The 16,147-nt window shown below is 41.9% G+C and overlaps 1 protein-coding gene and 1 pseudogene across 1 annotated transcript; both read left to right on the forward strand.

Annotated features, from left to right (window-relative positions):
* The first annotated feature begins 4,777 nt into the window (after positions 1-4,777).
* LOC118378222 (T-cell ecto-ADP-ribosyltransferase 1-like) lies at positions 4,778-5,334 on the forward strand (annotated as a pseudogene).
* Positions 5,335-10,793: 5,459 nt separating this feature from the next.
* Positions 10,794-14,139, forward strand: LOC118378223 (erythroblast NAD(P)(+)--arginine ADP-ribosyltransferase-like). Its single transcript, XM_035765187.2, has 2 exons — positions 10,794-11,386; positions 13,085-14,139. The coding sequence occupies exons 1-2, from the start codon at positions 11,309-11,311 to the stop codon at positions 13,835-13,837; spliced, it is 831 nt and encodes a 276-aa protein (XP_035621080.1). The 5' UTR covers positions 10,794-11,308; the 3' UTR covers positions 13,838-14,139.
* Positions 14,140-16,147: the final 2,008 nt, after the last annotated feature.

Consider the following 16,147-nt stretch of genomic DNA (forward strand, 5'->3'; position numbering starts at 1 on the left):
ATTCCCACAGCCATTGAAGAGGAGTGGGACAACATTCCCACAGTCATTGAAGCGGAGTGGGACAACATTCCCACAGCCATTGAAGAGGAGTGGGACAACATTCCCACAGCCATTGAAGAGGAGTGGGACAACATTCCCACAGTCATTGAAGAGGAGTGGGACAACATTCCCACAGCCATTGAAGAGGAGTGGGACAACATTCCCACAGCCATTGAAGAGGAGTGGGACAACATTCCCACAGCCATTGAAGAGGAGTGGGACAACATTCCCACAGCCATTGAAGAGGATTGGGACAACATTCTCACAGTCATTGAAGAGGAGTGGGACAACATTCCCACAGTCATTGAAGAGGAGTGGGACAACATTCCCACAGTCATTGAAGAGGAGTGGGACAACATTCCCACAGTCATTGAAGAGGGGTGGGACAACATTCCCACAGCCATTGAAGAGGAGTGGGACAACATTCCCACAGTCATTGAAGCGGAGTGGGACAACATTCCCACAGCCATTGAAGAGGAGTGGGACAACATTCCCACAGTCATTGAAGCGGAGTGGGACAACATTCCCACAGCCATTGAAGAGGAGTGGGACAACATTCCCACAGCCATTGAAGAGGAGTGGGACAACATTCCCACAGCCATTGAAGAGGAGTGGGACAACATTCCCACAGTCATTGAAGCGGAGTGGGACAACATTCCCACAGCCATTGAAGAGGAGTGGGACAACATTCCCACAGCCATTGAAGAGGAATGGGACAACATTCCCACAGTCATTGAAGCGGAGTGGGACAACATTCCCACAGCCATTGAAGAGGAGTGGGACAACATTCCCACAGTCATTGAAGCAGAGTGGGACAACATTCCCACAGCCATTGAAGAGGAGTGGGACAACATTCCCACAGCCATTGAAGAGGAGTGGGACAACATTCCCACAGCCATTGAAGAGGATTGGGACAACATTCCCACAGCCATTGAAGCGGAGTGGGACAACATTCCCACAGCCATTGAAGAGGAGTGGGACAACATTCCCACAGTCATTGAAGAGGAGTGGGACAACATTCCCACAGCCAATGAAGAGGGGTGGGACAACATTCCCACAGCCATTGAAGAGGAGTGGGACAACATTCCCACAGTGATTGAAGAGGAGTGGGACAACATTCCCACAGTCATTGAAGAGGAGTGGGACAACATTCCCACAGGCCACAATCAACAGCCTGACCTCCTCTATGTGAAGGAGATACTGAATGTTATTCTGATCCACGCCCCTACCTTTTATTTAAGGTATCTATGACCAAAAGATTCATACTGTATCTGTATTCCCAGTCATCCATAGATTAGTGCCTATTGAATTTATTTAAATTGACTGATTTCTTTATATGAACTGTAACTCAGTAAAATGTTGTGTTAATTTTTCAGCAACTATTTAGCAACTCCTTTAATCCTAAGTGATTTATAGTACAGCGGGTGCACATATCTTTAGTATAGGGTCTGTGAATCCGCGGGAATCGAACCCACCACCTTTACATTACTAGGGACACATTATCAGCCAAGAGAAACAGGACCTCAATTCTTAACTGTCAATGTGTGGCACCTTTTTGTAGCACTAGCAATACTGTATGATGTGGTATAATTAATCAATAAGGTCCAAGGGGGTGTGGTATATGGCCAATATACCCCGGCTAAGGGCAGTTCTTACACATGACTCAACATGGAGTGCCTGCATACAGCCCTTGGTGGTGGTATACTGGCCATATATCACAAACCCCTGAGGCGCCTTATTGCCATTATAAGCTGGTTACCAGCATAATTAGAGCAGTAAATATCCATGTTTTGTCATACCCGTGATATACAGTCTGATATAACACAGCTGTCAGCATATCAGCATTCAGGGCTGGAACCAACCAGTTTATAACACAACCTCAGTTACTGTAACTTTAGTGACAAAGGTCAGAAGTACAACAATGGCACCATTTTATCCAAACACATCAGAATGTTTGCTGAACGTTGCTGGAATGCAGACATCCAACATTCTGTTCTTGAGGGAACATTGACACCCACTTTAAAATCTGTAGAAATCTGTGATTGTTTCTGTGTGTGTGTGTGTGTGTGTGTGTGTGTGTGTGTGTGTGTGTGTGTGTGTGTGTGTGTGTGTGTGTGTGTGTGTGTGTGTGTGTGTGACAATGTCTCCTCCTCCTCTTGCCTTCCACTGTTTGAACACAGTCACCCACAGCGGCAACTCTTAACATCCACTGTGTGTGCTGGTGTCCATGTGTAATTGTAACTCTACCTGAATGACACGCTAAGCTTGGACTAAAACCACACAGGTCCAATACAAACACTAATAAAATGTCCCTGTATTGAAGCAGTAACAGGGTGATGTTGGACTAATAAAATGTCCCTGTATTGAGGCAGTAACAGGGTGATGGGGACTAATAAAATGTCCCTGTATTGAAGCAGTAACAGGGTGATGGGGACTAATACAATGTCCCTGTATTGAGGCAGTAACAGGGTGATGGTGGACTAATAAAATGTCCCTGTATTGAGGCAGTAACAGGGTGATGTTGGACTAATAAAATGTCCCTGTATTGAAGTAGTAACAGGGTGATGGGGACTAATAAAATGTCCCTGTATTGAAGCAGGAACAGGGTGATGGGGACTAATAAAATGTCCCTGTATTGACGCAGTAACAGGGTGATGGGGACTAATAAAATGTCCCTGTATTGAGGCAGTAACAGGGTGATGGGGACTAATAAAATGTCCCTGTATTGAGGCAGTAACAGGGTGATGGGGACTAATAAAATGTCCCTGTATTGAGGCAGTAACAGGGTGATGGGGACTAATAAAATGTCCCTGTATTGACGCAGTAACAGGGTGATGGGGACTAATAAAATGTCCCTGTATTGAAGCAGGAACAGGGTGATGGGGACTAATAAAATGTCCCTGTATTGACGCAGTAACAGGGTGATGGGGACTAATAAAATGTCCCTGTATTGAGGCAGTAACAGGGTGATGGTGGACTAATAAAATGTCCCTGTATTGACGCAGTAACAGGGTGATGGGGACTAATAAAATGTCCCTGTATTGAGGCAGTAACAGGGTGATGGGGACTAATAAAATGTCCCTGTATTGACGCAGTAACAGGGTGATGGGGACTAATAAAATGTCCCTGTATTGAAGCAGGAACAGGGTGATGGGGACTAATAAAATGTCCCTGTATTGAAGCAGGAACAGGGTGATGGGGACTAATAAAATGTCCCTGTATTGACGCAGTAACAGGGTGATGGGGACTAATAAAATGTCCCTGTATTGAAGCAGTAACAGGGTGATGTTGGACTAATACAATGTCCCTGTATTGAAGCAGGAACAGGGTGATGGTGGAACATACTTCAACCTTTTCTCTCCCTCTCTTGGTAAATAACGAGTGTTGACATTCTGAACGACATTAGTGTTTATCAATGGCAACATTCTCCTGAACAAACACTGTTATTCATGTGACTTTTTTGTGTTTTATGGAGACAAAAGAGTGTGTGTGTGTGTGTGTGTGTGTGTGTGTGTGTGTGTGTGTGTGTGTGTGTGTGTGTGTGTGTGTGTGTGTGTGTGTGTGTGTGTGTGTGTGTGTGTGTGTGTGTGTGTGTGTGTGTGTATGCCTGCGTGCGTGCGTGCGTGGGACCTGTATTAATCTGTGTCAACAATATAACTGTTGGATTAGGTTCTAACTATACAGTGACTGGACTCCACCATAAACTACACAGTCAGTGGCTGGACTCCACCATAAACTACACAGTCAGTGGCTGGACTCCACCATAAACTACACAGTCAGTGGCTGGACTCCACCATAAACTACACAGTCAGTGGCTGGACTCCACCATAAACTACACAGTCAGTGTCTGGACTCCACCATAAACTACACAGTCAGTGGCTGGACTCCACCATAAACCACACAGTCAGTGGCTGGACTCCACCATAAACTACACAGTCAGTGGCTGGACTCCACCATAAACTACACAGTCAGTGACTGGACTCCACCATAAACTACACAGTCAGTGGCTGGACTCCACCATAAACTACATAGTCAGTGGCTGGACTCCACCATAAACTACACAGTCAGTGGCTGGACTCCACAATCAACTACACATTCAGAGGCCCAACCACTAAGGCCACATCCCAATAGTCTCAATCTGCTTCCTTCCTTTTCCTGTCCCCTTTCCTTATCTCCTATCACAGATCAGAAAGACCTCACCATATGAATGCAATAAGATGGAACTCTATCAACCTACCAGGCCTCTCACATCTCAGTCATAACAAAGGAATGGAATTCTGTCAACCTACCGGGTCTCTCACATCTCAGTCATAAGAAAGTCAAGGTAACAATCGTAGCCAGCAGTATTGGAATATTGGAATACTGTATAAAACATACCCTGGACACTGGCAGGAGAGACCACTGAAAACGAAACACATACTAATGAACCTAGAGGCCTTCAGTCTTGACACGGTGCATTCTGCACATCAGCCAGCAGAGGACAGTATTTAACTCAACCAGCTAAAGGAATGATTGGCAGACAACCCTTTGACTAGGCCCTGGGTAGGCAACCTTGTTGCTGGTGTGCCGCAGGATTTTGTCCCAACTAGGCTATAATATAATATATAATATACTATCATATTTAGAGAGAGAGAGCTATTTCTATACTAGATATGTATTTGTTTTAATTTATATATATTTAAACATGTAGAAAATGGTCCTCTGTTATTACACATTTTGCCTGTATTTTTCTACCATAATGTCTGAAGGTTCATCTCAGCCTGGTCTCAATTCCCCCAAATCCTTAGACATGTTCCCTAACCCCGTTGATGACAAGTACCAACATCGCGCTGAAAAAATGTACAAGAAGGTGCAGGAGGAATATCTTCCAAATGAAAGCAGCAATGTAAGGATCTTCAAACAAGCCTGGATGGAGGCAGAAGGATGTGCAACAGATGTGAAGGAATGATTCCAAAAGGACAAGTCCAAGTACAAACAAAAGACCTGTCACACCACATATCGAAGAGCGAACGTGGATTTTGCCGATGAAGTGAAAACGGTCATCAGATTTGGTTTCTTTGCCTCCAGCTCTGTCCTAAAGAACTTGACACATTTTGGAGAGGAGTCCTGGTTTGAGATAAAGACATGTTTTGGCGCTGACCTGAAGTCCTTCCCAGAGATGGGAAATGAGGTGTTAATTCCACCAAATGAAGCGTTTAAAGTGTTCAGAGTTACTGCCGTGCTGTAAGAGAGAAAATTATGAAAAACCTGTGGTACAATGTTGTGTGTAAACTAAAGAGTATCAAGCCCACCTAGAGTATCCTGAATTTCAACATTTTTTAAGAAGCCAATTATTAATTAATAAAATAAATCTTGATCTTGAGTCATTCTCCCTAAATAGAATTGAAATCAAACAGTCTGGCTACTTATCCTTCTTATAGTAGATGAAGCAAAACAACGTGTCTTCAGTGTCTAAAGCTTTTATTGTAATAAGATAATTGGTTTATTGGTGGATGTTATATAAAGACCTCATCCTGACTACCAGAAAGAGTGATTATTAAGATCTGTGTATCAGACTCCATAGGAGACTGTAAGCTTTCTGCAGCTTGTTTCAACACGAAAAAAGAAAATCATTGAGCTTGACAGCTGTATGTCTCATCCTTTTAGTTTTCACTTTCACTGTACTACATTTAGACAGTCTGAAGATACAACATTACATGGGCCACTGATTAAGATGTAATACAACATGACACAAGTTGAATTGTCCAATAAACTGATACAGGAAAGTAAAAACTGGTTTATTTATAAATGTTTATTGCAATTTATTCCTTTGTACAGAAACATCAAACAATAGATTACAAAAAATGATCAAATATTACAAAATACTACCCCTCCAGTCATTTTCTCTCCAATAAGAGGGAAATCAGAAAGGACAATAAAAACTGGGTAGAGGTAGGTAGGAGGTAAAGACAGAATGAGAGAGGTAGGTAAAGACAGAAGAGAGAGAGAGAGAGAGAGAGAGAGAGAGAGAGAGAGAGAGAGAGAGAGAGAGAGAGAGAGAGAGAGAGAGAGAGAGAGAGAGAGAGAGAGAGAGAGAGAGAGAGAGAGAGAGAAAGAGAGAGAGAGAGAAAGAAGTCTACAAGCAGTACCTGGATTATTAGGTAATACACTAACTTCAAATAGTAAATTCTGGATGTTTCTTCACAAAGTGCCGCGCCCTGATTGAACCACAGACATGTCACCCATCACCAGTTGATTCTCATAGCAGGTGGGGCCCCGCCTCTGCCATCCTTGTTTGGCTCCAAAGTTTATACTAGGGGCCTCAAAGTTTACCGTAGTGCTGTTTTCCTTATTCCCTGATAGGTATATGGTGGTATATTGGCTATTAGTATCCCAGTCCTGAATCAGTCCCTGATTAGAGGGGAAGGATGATGATGAGGTTTAAGGGTATTTCTGTACTGTTTTGCAAGCAAGCAAGCACGCATGCACACAGGCACACACACACTCACACACATACACACGTTCACACACGCAAATGCACACCTTTTCTCAGTATCAGCAGTGGTGTTGCTGTTGTTAGTCATGTTCACACACAGACCAGTATGAGAAGTGTGAACAAACAATTCTCAGAAGCCATGTGGTGTTTCCTGCCTGTGTGTGGGTGTGTGTGAGTGTGTAAGAATATGACCCCTATTGATCTGTGCAAACACACATCCCTCCACAGCTACAGTATGTCTGCTGGATTATGTTCCATCTATACAGTGGCTGGACTCCAGCATAAACTTCACATATTCAGCTATTATCCCAATAACTATTTCGAGCGAGAGAGAGGGGGGATGGCATTACATTTCTGTGTTAGATAAGTATTTGTTTTGTTATATATAAATGCTTATATTCCTTCTGCGTCTTGTGGCAAAATGAATAAAGAAAATCATTGAGCTTGACAGCAGTATGTCTCATCCTTTTAGTTTTCACTTTCACTGTACTACATTTAGACAGTCTGAAGATACAACATTACATGGGCCACTGATTAAGATGTAATATAACATGACACGAGTTGAATTGTCCAATAAACTGATACTGGAATCCAGAGGTCTGGACTCGTGTCTCATGACTTGGACTCGAATCAGACTCAAGTCACAAATATGATGACTTGCAACTCGACTTTGACTTTAACACCAATGACTCGTGACTTAACTCCACAAGCCCAAACGTAAAAAATGATGCTATTAAAAAAGTGTGCAGCGCATCAACTCTTCATTTAACAGATTACAGTTTGAATCGGACAGCAGCCAATCAAATTGTGCCAGCTGAGACAAAGTTGTGCGTGACAATGCAGAGGAATGTCGGTCGGTGAATTCAGTCGGAGCCCTTGGAAAGATGATACCCAAAATTATTAATTTGCGATATAAAGACTATGCTGGAGTCAACAAAAAACAGATTGCATCTTGCAAAACTTGCGGGAAGAAAATGACAGATGGAGGCGTCACATCTTCCAACTTTGTTTGACATTTGAAGCTGCACAAAGAACAAATCGTGGCTAATATAGCTTACGTAACATTAAGTCAATGAGCCTCCACACAGTCAGTCAGTGTGGGAACGTGATCATTGCACCAAGATTGAGATACAACTGCTAGGCAGTTGGTAGCCTAAATACTGCCTGATGTTACTGCTGTTCCTAAAACCATTGACATAAGTTTGCCTACTGTAACCACACACAGAGAGGGTGTTTGTGTGTTGGGCGATTGTGTACAAGCCTACATCACCTGATTGCGCACCATAGCGATCTTCAATAGTTGCTCACTATGGGGGGGTGTCTTTCTCATGGCTACCCATGTATTTCCATGGAAATATTATGTTTATTTGGAAAGCAATAAATATATATATTTTAAAGCACTCATGATTTGTGTAAATGTAATATACTAACTATTACTCGTGTTAAAAATATGAAATGGTATTACATTTGGTGAAGAACCCATATGACTTGTTTAAACTCAAAGTTTAGGACTTGCCTCGGACTTGCCTGTCTTGACTTGAGACTTACTTGTGACTTGTAAAACAATGACTTTGTCTCACCTCTGCTGGAACTACAAACTGGTGGGGGGAATATTTACTGTCATTTCTTCCTTTGTGCAGCAACATCAAACAATGGGTTACAACAATTACAACAAATGACTAAATATTACAACATACTCCCCCTGGACATTTAGTCTACAATAAGAGGGAATTCAGAAAGGATAATAAAGACGGGGTGTATGTATGTAGGTAGGTAAAGAGAGAGAGAGAAAGTCACCCACTTTCAGCTGATTCTCATAGCAGGCGGTGCCCCGTCTCTGCCATCCTTGATTGGCTCTGAAGTTTATACTAGGGGCCTCAAGGTGTGCCTTATTGTGGTTTTCCTCATTCCCTGATAGTTTATTCATTGATTTGTGGTATATTGGCTATTAGTATTCCAGGCCTGAATCAGTCCCTGATTAGAGGGGAAGGATGATGATGATGATGTTGAAGGGTCTTCGTGTACTGTTATGCATTCACACACACACACGCGCATGTACACACACACACCTTTTCTCAGTATCAGCAGTGGTGTTGCTGTTGTTAGTCATGTTCACACATAGACCAGTATGAGAAGTGTGAACAAACAATTCTCAGAAACCGTGTGGTGTTTCCTGCCTGTGTGTGCGTGCGTGTGTGAGTGAGTGAGTTAGAATGTTACCTCTATTGATCTGTGCAACCTCACATCCCTCTACAGATATGTCTGCTGGATTAGGTGCCATCTATACAGTTGCTGGACTCCAGCATAAACAACATATTCATCAGCTATGTTCTCAAACACTAAGGCCACGTCCAAATAGTCTCAATCTGCTCCCTTCCTTTTCTTGTCTCCTTTCCTTGTCTGCGTTCCTTTGTAAACACCACATCATATGAATGTAATATGATGGAACCCTGTCAACCTACCTGGTCTCTCACATCTCAGTCATAACAAAGGAAAGGTAACAAACATAACCAGCAGTATTAGAATATTGGGAGACTGTCTCAATCATACCCTGGACACTGGCAGGAGAGACCACTGAAAATCAAACACACACTAATGTACCCAGAGGCCTTCAGGGCAGTGTTTCCCAAACTCGGTTGTCGGGACCCCAAGGAGAGCACTACACAGCTGTTTCAAATGATCAAACCTTGATGATTAGTTGAATCAACTGTATAGAGCTAGAGCTAGGGGGAAAAACCCAAACGTGCACCCTTTGGGGTCCCATGGAGTGAGTTTGGTAAACCCTGCTTTAGTGTCTTGAAAAGGTGCATTCCTCACATCAGCCAGTAGAGGGCAGTATTTAACTCAACCAGCTAAAGGAATGATAGGCAGACAAAGCTTAGTCTAGGCCAGGGGTAAGCAACCCTGTTCCTGGAGTGCTGCAGGGTTTTGTTCCAGCTAGGTTCTACACCAGACCAACTGAGCTAATTGATCAGTTAAGTGAATGACAAAATTCAACACACCTGGTCTTCCTGGTTGGTTAAATCCAAAACATGAAGTGACTGCAGCACTCCAGGAATAGGGTTGTTTACTAGGTTCAGTACTTTCCAAACCTCCTCAGGGATAACCAGACGGGCACACCTGCTTAATTTAGTCAAGGGGTTGATTGTTAGTAGACTGAAACAAGTGTGCTAGTTTAGCGCTAAAAACAAAATGTGACACGTCTGTTGGTCCCTGAGAAGAGGGTTGGGAAACCCTGGACTGGGGTCCTCAAGCTTCACTGTCGTGCTGCTTTCCATTATTCTGGGTGATTGATTGATTAAAGTGGTAAATTGGCTTTTAGTATCCCAGACATGAATCAGTCCCTGGTTAGTGGAGAAGGATGATGATGAAGTTGAAGGGTCTTTCTGTACTGTTACTATGGGAACCTTTTCTCAGTATCAGCAGTGGTGTTGCTGTTAGACATGTTCACACATAGCTCAGTATTGAAGAGGTGTGAACAAACAATTCTCAGAAGCCATGTAGTGTTTCCTGCCTGTGTGGGGGTGTGTGTATGCCTGCGTGCATTAGATTGTGACCTCTATTAATCTGTGTGAACACACATCCCTCTACAGATATAACTGTTGGATTATGTGCTACCTATACAGTGACTGGACTCCACAATCAACTACACAGTCAGTGGCCCAAACACTAAGGCCACATCCCAATAGTCCCAATCTGATTCCTTCCTTTTCTTGCCCCCTTTCTATCATTTGTAAAACATCACAGATCTGAAAGACCTCACCATATGATCACAATATGATGGAACTCTATCAACCTACCAGGCCTCTTACCTCAGTCATAACAAAGGAATGGAACACTGTCAACCTACCAGGCCTCTTACCTCAGTCATAACAAAGGAATGGAACTCTATCAACCTACCAGGCCTCTTACCTCAGTCATAACAAAGGAATGGAACTCTATCAACCTACCAGGCCTCTTACCTCAGTCATAACAAAGGAATGGAACTCTATCAACCTACCAGGCCTCTTACCTCAGTCATAACAAAGGAATGGAACTCTATCAACCTACCAGGCCTCTTACCTCAGTCATAACAAAGTATAGGTAACAATCATAACCAGCAGTATTAGAATATTGGGAAACTGTCTAAATCATACCCTGGACACTGGCATGAGAGAGCACTGAATCCAAACACACGCCAATGTACCCAGAGGCCTTCAGTCTAGATGTGATGCATTCTGGGCAGAAGATGGCAGTATTTAACTCAACGGAATGATTGGCAGACAAAGCTTAGACTAGGCCAGGGGTAGGAAACCTTGTTCCAGGAGTGCCGGAGGTACTGCAGGATTTAGTACAAACTAGGCACCACACTGTATGTGTTTGAGTATGTGAAGGGAAAGGGGATACCTTGTCAGTTGCACAACTGAATGCATACAACCGAAATGTATCTTCCACATTTTAACCCAACCCTTCTGAATCAGAGATGTGCAGGGGGCTACCTTAATCGACGTCATCGGCAGCCGGGGAGAATGGAAGAGTTTTTCACCTTGCCAGCTATTGGATTCAAACCAGCAACTTTTTGATTACTGGACCAACGCTCTTAACCGCTTGACTACGCGTGTCTGTGTGTCTGTGTGTGTGTGTGCGCGCTGTGTAATGGTGTTTGTGGTTTGATGGGTACTTGTGACTGCATGTGCCTATTCCTAGTAAGAGAGGAGGGACTGTGAAAGTAACCTCAAGAGCAGTGGTATAACAAGGCTCTCTGATAGCTGATCTCCAATACATTTTGCCATTGGACCAATATATGTTGACATCATGGCAAGACACAAGATCCTAACCTTTGCTGTGATGTATTTCTTCCAGGCTTGGACTTTGGGTGTGGACTCCAAGATGGTAAGATACTACACTATTTTGAGAGAGAGAGAGAAATATTTGCACATAATGACATTTGAAATTTATATATAATGTTTACTGTTCATTTTTATTGTTTATTTAACTTTTGTTTATTATCTACTTCACTTGCTTTGGCAATGTTAACATATGTTTCCATGCCAATAAAGCCCTTAAAGTGAAAATGAAATTGAATTGAGAGAGAGAGAGGTGTTAAAGTATTTTCTTTTTGTATTACATTTTTGTAATATATAATTATTTGTTTATTTGATCTATTTTATATATATATGTGTGTGTGTACAGTACCAGTCAAAAGTTTGGACACACCTACACATTCAAGAGTTTCTTTATATTTACTATTTACTACATTGTAGAATAATAGTGAAGACATCAAAACTACGAAATAACACGTATGGAATCATGTAGTAACCCAAAAAGTGTTAAACAAATCAAAATGTATTGGCCACCCTTTGCCTTGATGACAGCTTTGCATATAGTTTATCAGTCTGACATTGAATAAACAAGTCATAACTAAGGAGCTTCCTTGCTGGTTTTATTATTAAAAGAAAATGTAAATGAATGATAGAGTGAGGCTTGATGGCTTCAAATGATTGGTTACTCTTTAATTTCACACAGCTTCTTTGGTTACATTCATAGTGCAAATTACAGGTGGGGGTTTGCTCAGCAACAAGAGTGAGACATGAGCTCCCCTAAATGAAACAAAGTCCAACTGTGGGGTGGGTCTCTAAACAAAAATCCAGAAAATCACATTGTATGATTTTTAAATAATTCATTTGCATTTTATTGCATGACATAAGTATTTGATCACCTACCAACCAGTAAGAATTCCGGCTCTCACAGACCTGTTAGTTTTTCTTAAAGAATCCCTGCTGTTCTCCACTCATTACCTGCATTAACTGCACCTGTTTGAACTCGTTAATTAATTAATTACTTAAAAATCATACAATGTGATTTTCTGGATTTTTGTTTTAGATTCAGTCTCTCACAGTTGAAGTGTACCTATGATAAAAATTACAGACCTCTACATGCTTTGTAAGTAGGAAAACCTGCAAAATCGGCAGTGTATCAAATACTTGTTCTCCCCACTGTATGTATAATTATGGATGTATAATAAGCTATAATGGGCAGTCATTTTGGACCGGGAACACAGAATTAATTAACATGAAACGAACACAACAATGCTTTCCAGATGACTATCTCATGAAGCTGGTTGAGAGAATGCCAAAATAGTGTATAAAGCTGTAATCAAGGCATAGTGTGGCAAGTTTGAAAAATCTCAAATATATTTTCATTTGTTTAACACTTTTGTTTACTACATGATTCCATATGTGCTATTTCATAGTTTGGATGTCTTCACTGCAATTCTACAATGTAGAAAATAGTACAAATACAGAAAAAACCTTGAATGAGTAGGTGTGTCCAAACATTTGACTGGTATTGTGTATAGTATTATAGCTACTACTTTTATTGTGTACCTGTTCTTTTCATAATTGTGTGTATCACTTTGCTTTGGCAACATTTGCCTCATAATTCCCGCCATTAAAACATATTGAATTTGAATTCATTAATTTTAGAAAGAGAGCAGAAAGAGAATGATCATTTAAATTAATTTAAATATTTACAAAATATTCCTCTGTTTTTACACTCATTGCCTGTTTTTCCCCTCCGTTTTCTTTGAAGGTTCATCTCCGTCAGCCTGGTCTCAGTTCCTCCATACCCTTAGACATGGTCCCTAACTCTGTTGACGACATGTATGAAGGATGCATAAAAGAAATGGGCAAAAAGGTGAAGGAATATCTTCATATTGAAACCAATACAGGAGGGATCTTCAAACAAGCCTGGACGAAAGCAATAAGATGTGCCTCAAATAAGACCAATTCAGTCAACAATAAACTACACAAACTTAGTTACAATCACATTAGAGCTATCTGTGCTTACACAGGAGGTCAACATAAGATATACCCAGTGTTCAACAAAGCAGTCCGGACCAGTAGATATGAGTACACAACCTCCTTCCAGTTCCACTCCCTGCATTTCCTGCTGACTGACGCCATTCGCATCCTGAAACTAAAACAAAATACCTGTCACACCACATACCGGAGAACCAACATGGAGTTTTCAGGTGAAGTGAACAAGGAAATCAGATTCGGCCTCTTTGCCTCCAGTTCTTTCCTAAAGAACTTGACACATTTTGGAGAGAAGTCCTGCTTTGAGATAAAGACATGTTTTGGCGCTGACCTGAAGTCCTACCCAGAGATGGGGAATTATGAAAAGGAGGTGTTGATTCCACCGTATGAAGTGTTCAAAGTTACTGCTGTGCTGAAGAAAGAAAATGATAAAAACCTTTGGTGCAATGTTGTGTACAAACTAAAGAGTTTCAAAACACTGAGTAACCTGAATTGCAAAATTTTTAAAAAGACAACAATTAATTAAGAAAATCTGTGTTGATCTTGAGTCATTGTCCCTAAAGACGATTTAAAACTAACAGCTATGCTGCTTATCTTTCTAAAAGTAAATGAAGCCAAACAACGTGTCTTCAGTGTCTAAAGCTTTCATTGTAATAAGTTAGTTGGTTTATTGGTGGATGTTACATAAAGACCTCATCCTGACTTCCAGAAATAGTGATTATTAAGATGTTTGTATTATAGTGTATCAGACTCCATAGGAGACTTTAATGCACTTATATACCTTCTGCAGCTTGTGGCAAAATGAATAAAGAAAATCATTGAGCTTGACAGCAGTATGTCTTGTCCTTTTAGTTTTCACTTTCACTGTACTACATTTAGACCGTCTGAAGATACAACATTACATGGGCCACTGATTAAGATGTAATACAACATGACACAAGTTGAATTGTCCAATAAACTGATGCTGGAAACTACCAACTGGTGGGGGGACATTTACTGTCCTGTCTTGTTTTGTGCAGCAAAATTAAACAATATGTTACAACAAATGATAAAATATCTGAGACATTTTGTCTCCAATAAGAGGGAAATCAGAAAGGACAATAAGAACTGGGTCGAGACCAAGCGAGAAATAAGTCTACAAGTGGTACCTGGCAATACACTTACTTCAATTAAGTGAATTCTGGACATCTCTTCACAAAGCGTCCCGCCCTGATTGGCCCAAAGGCATGTCACCCATCACCAGCTGATTCTCATTGCAGGTGGGGCCCGCCTCTGCCGTCCTTGATTGGCTTAGAATTTTACACTAGGGGCCTCAAGGTTTGCCTTAGTTCTGTTTTCCTTATTCCCTGATAGTTGATTCATTGATTGGTTGATTGATCAACTGATTGCTCAATCAATTGATTAGTGGTATATTGGCTATTGGTTCCTGAATAGAGGGGAAAGATGATCATGAGAATTAAGGGTCTTTCGGTACTAATACGCAAGCAAGCACACACGAACACATACCCTTTCTCAGTATCAGCTCAGTATGAAAGAAGTATGAACAAACAATTCTCAAAAGCTATATGGTGTTTCCTGCCTGTGTGGGGGTGAGTGTGTGAGTCTGTTTTTGTGTGACAGGTACTCTATATAAGTATAATTTCTCAGAAGCACTGAGGAGAGACTGACTGCCTTGTTGACAGATACAGCATCTTAAAGACGCCTGCATTTCATGCAAAGGTATGTTCTATTCCATACGTGTCTCAGACAGGGTTTACATTGCTTCTCATAGTGCAAATATCTAAAAATGAGCACACTAACTCCAAGTGAAGAAGAGGAACGTTTGTTTGTATCCTTTTACACCAGAGATGGACAACCCTCCTCCTTTAGAACTACTGTTGGTATCTTTTTACATCGGAGGTGGACAACCGTCCTCTTGGACGGTGTATGCAGGCCTTTGTTGTGTATGCAGGCTTTTGCAGGCCTTTGTTGTGTATGCAGGCTTTTGCAGGCTTTGTTGTGTATGCAGGCATTTGCAGGCTTTTGTTGTGTATGCAGGCTTTTGTTGTGTATGCAGGCTTTTGTTGTGTATGCAGGCTTTTGTTGTGTATGCAGGCTTTTGCAGGCTTTTGTTGTGTATGCAGGCTTTTGTTGTGTATGCAGGCTTTTGTTGTGTATGTGTAACGGATGTGAAACGGCTAGCTTAGTTAGCGGTGCGCGCTAAATAGCATTTCAATCAGTGACGTCACTTGCTCTGAGACCTTGAAGTAGTAGTTCCCCTTGCTCTGCAAGGGCCGCGGCTTTTGTGGAGCGATGGGTAACGATGCTTCGTGGGTGACTGTTGTTGATGTGTGCAGAGGGTCCCTGGTTTGAGCCCGGGTATGGGCGAGGGGACGGTCTAAAGTTATACTGGACGACATGACTTACTCACTGGACGACATGACTTTCCCACTAGACATGACTTACTCACTGGACGACATGACTTTCCCACTAGACATGGCTTACTCACTGGACGACATGACTTTCCCACTAGACATGGCTTACTCACTGGACGACATGACTTTCCCACTAGACATGGCTTACTCACTGGACGACATGACTTTCCCACTAGACATGGCTTACTCACTGGACGACATGACTTTCCCACTAGACATGGCTTACTCACTGGACGACATGACTTTCCCACTAGACATGGCTTACTCACTGGACGACATGACTTTCCCACTAGACATGACTTACTCACTAGACATGACTTTCCCACTAGACATGGCTTACTCACTGGACTTTCCCACTAGACGACATGACTTTCCCACTAGACATGGCTTACTCACTGGACGACATGACTTTCCCACTAGAC

The sequence above is a fragment of the Oncorhynchus keta genome, unplaced genomic scaffold (assembly GCF_023373465.1).
Source record: "Oncorhynchus keta strain PuntledgeMale-10-30-2019 unplaced genomic scaffold, Oket_V2 Un_contig_2347_pilon_pilon, whole genome shotgun sequence".
Taxonomy (NCBI): domain Eukaryota; kingdom Metazoa; phylum Chordata; class Actinopteri; order Salmoniformes; family Salmonidae; genus Oncorhynchus; species Oncorhynchus keta.

Bases quoted from the DNA above. Each gene is read 5' to 3' on its own strand.
- LOC118378223 (XM_035765187.2), top strand. From the start codon at position 11,309: ATGGCAAGACACAAGATCCTAACCTTTGCTGTGATGTATTTCTTCCAG. The intron at 11,387-13,084 runs GTAAGATACTAC...TTTTCTTTGAAG, and splicing joins TGGGTGTGGACTCCAAGATG to GTTCATCTCCGTCAGCCTGG.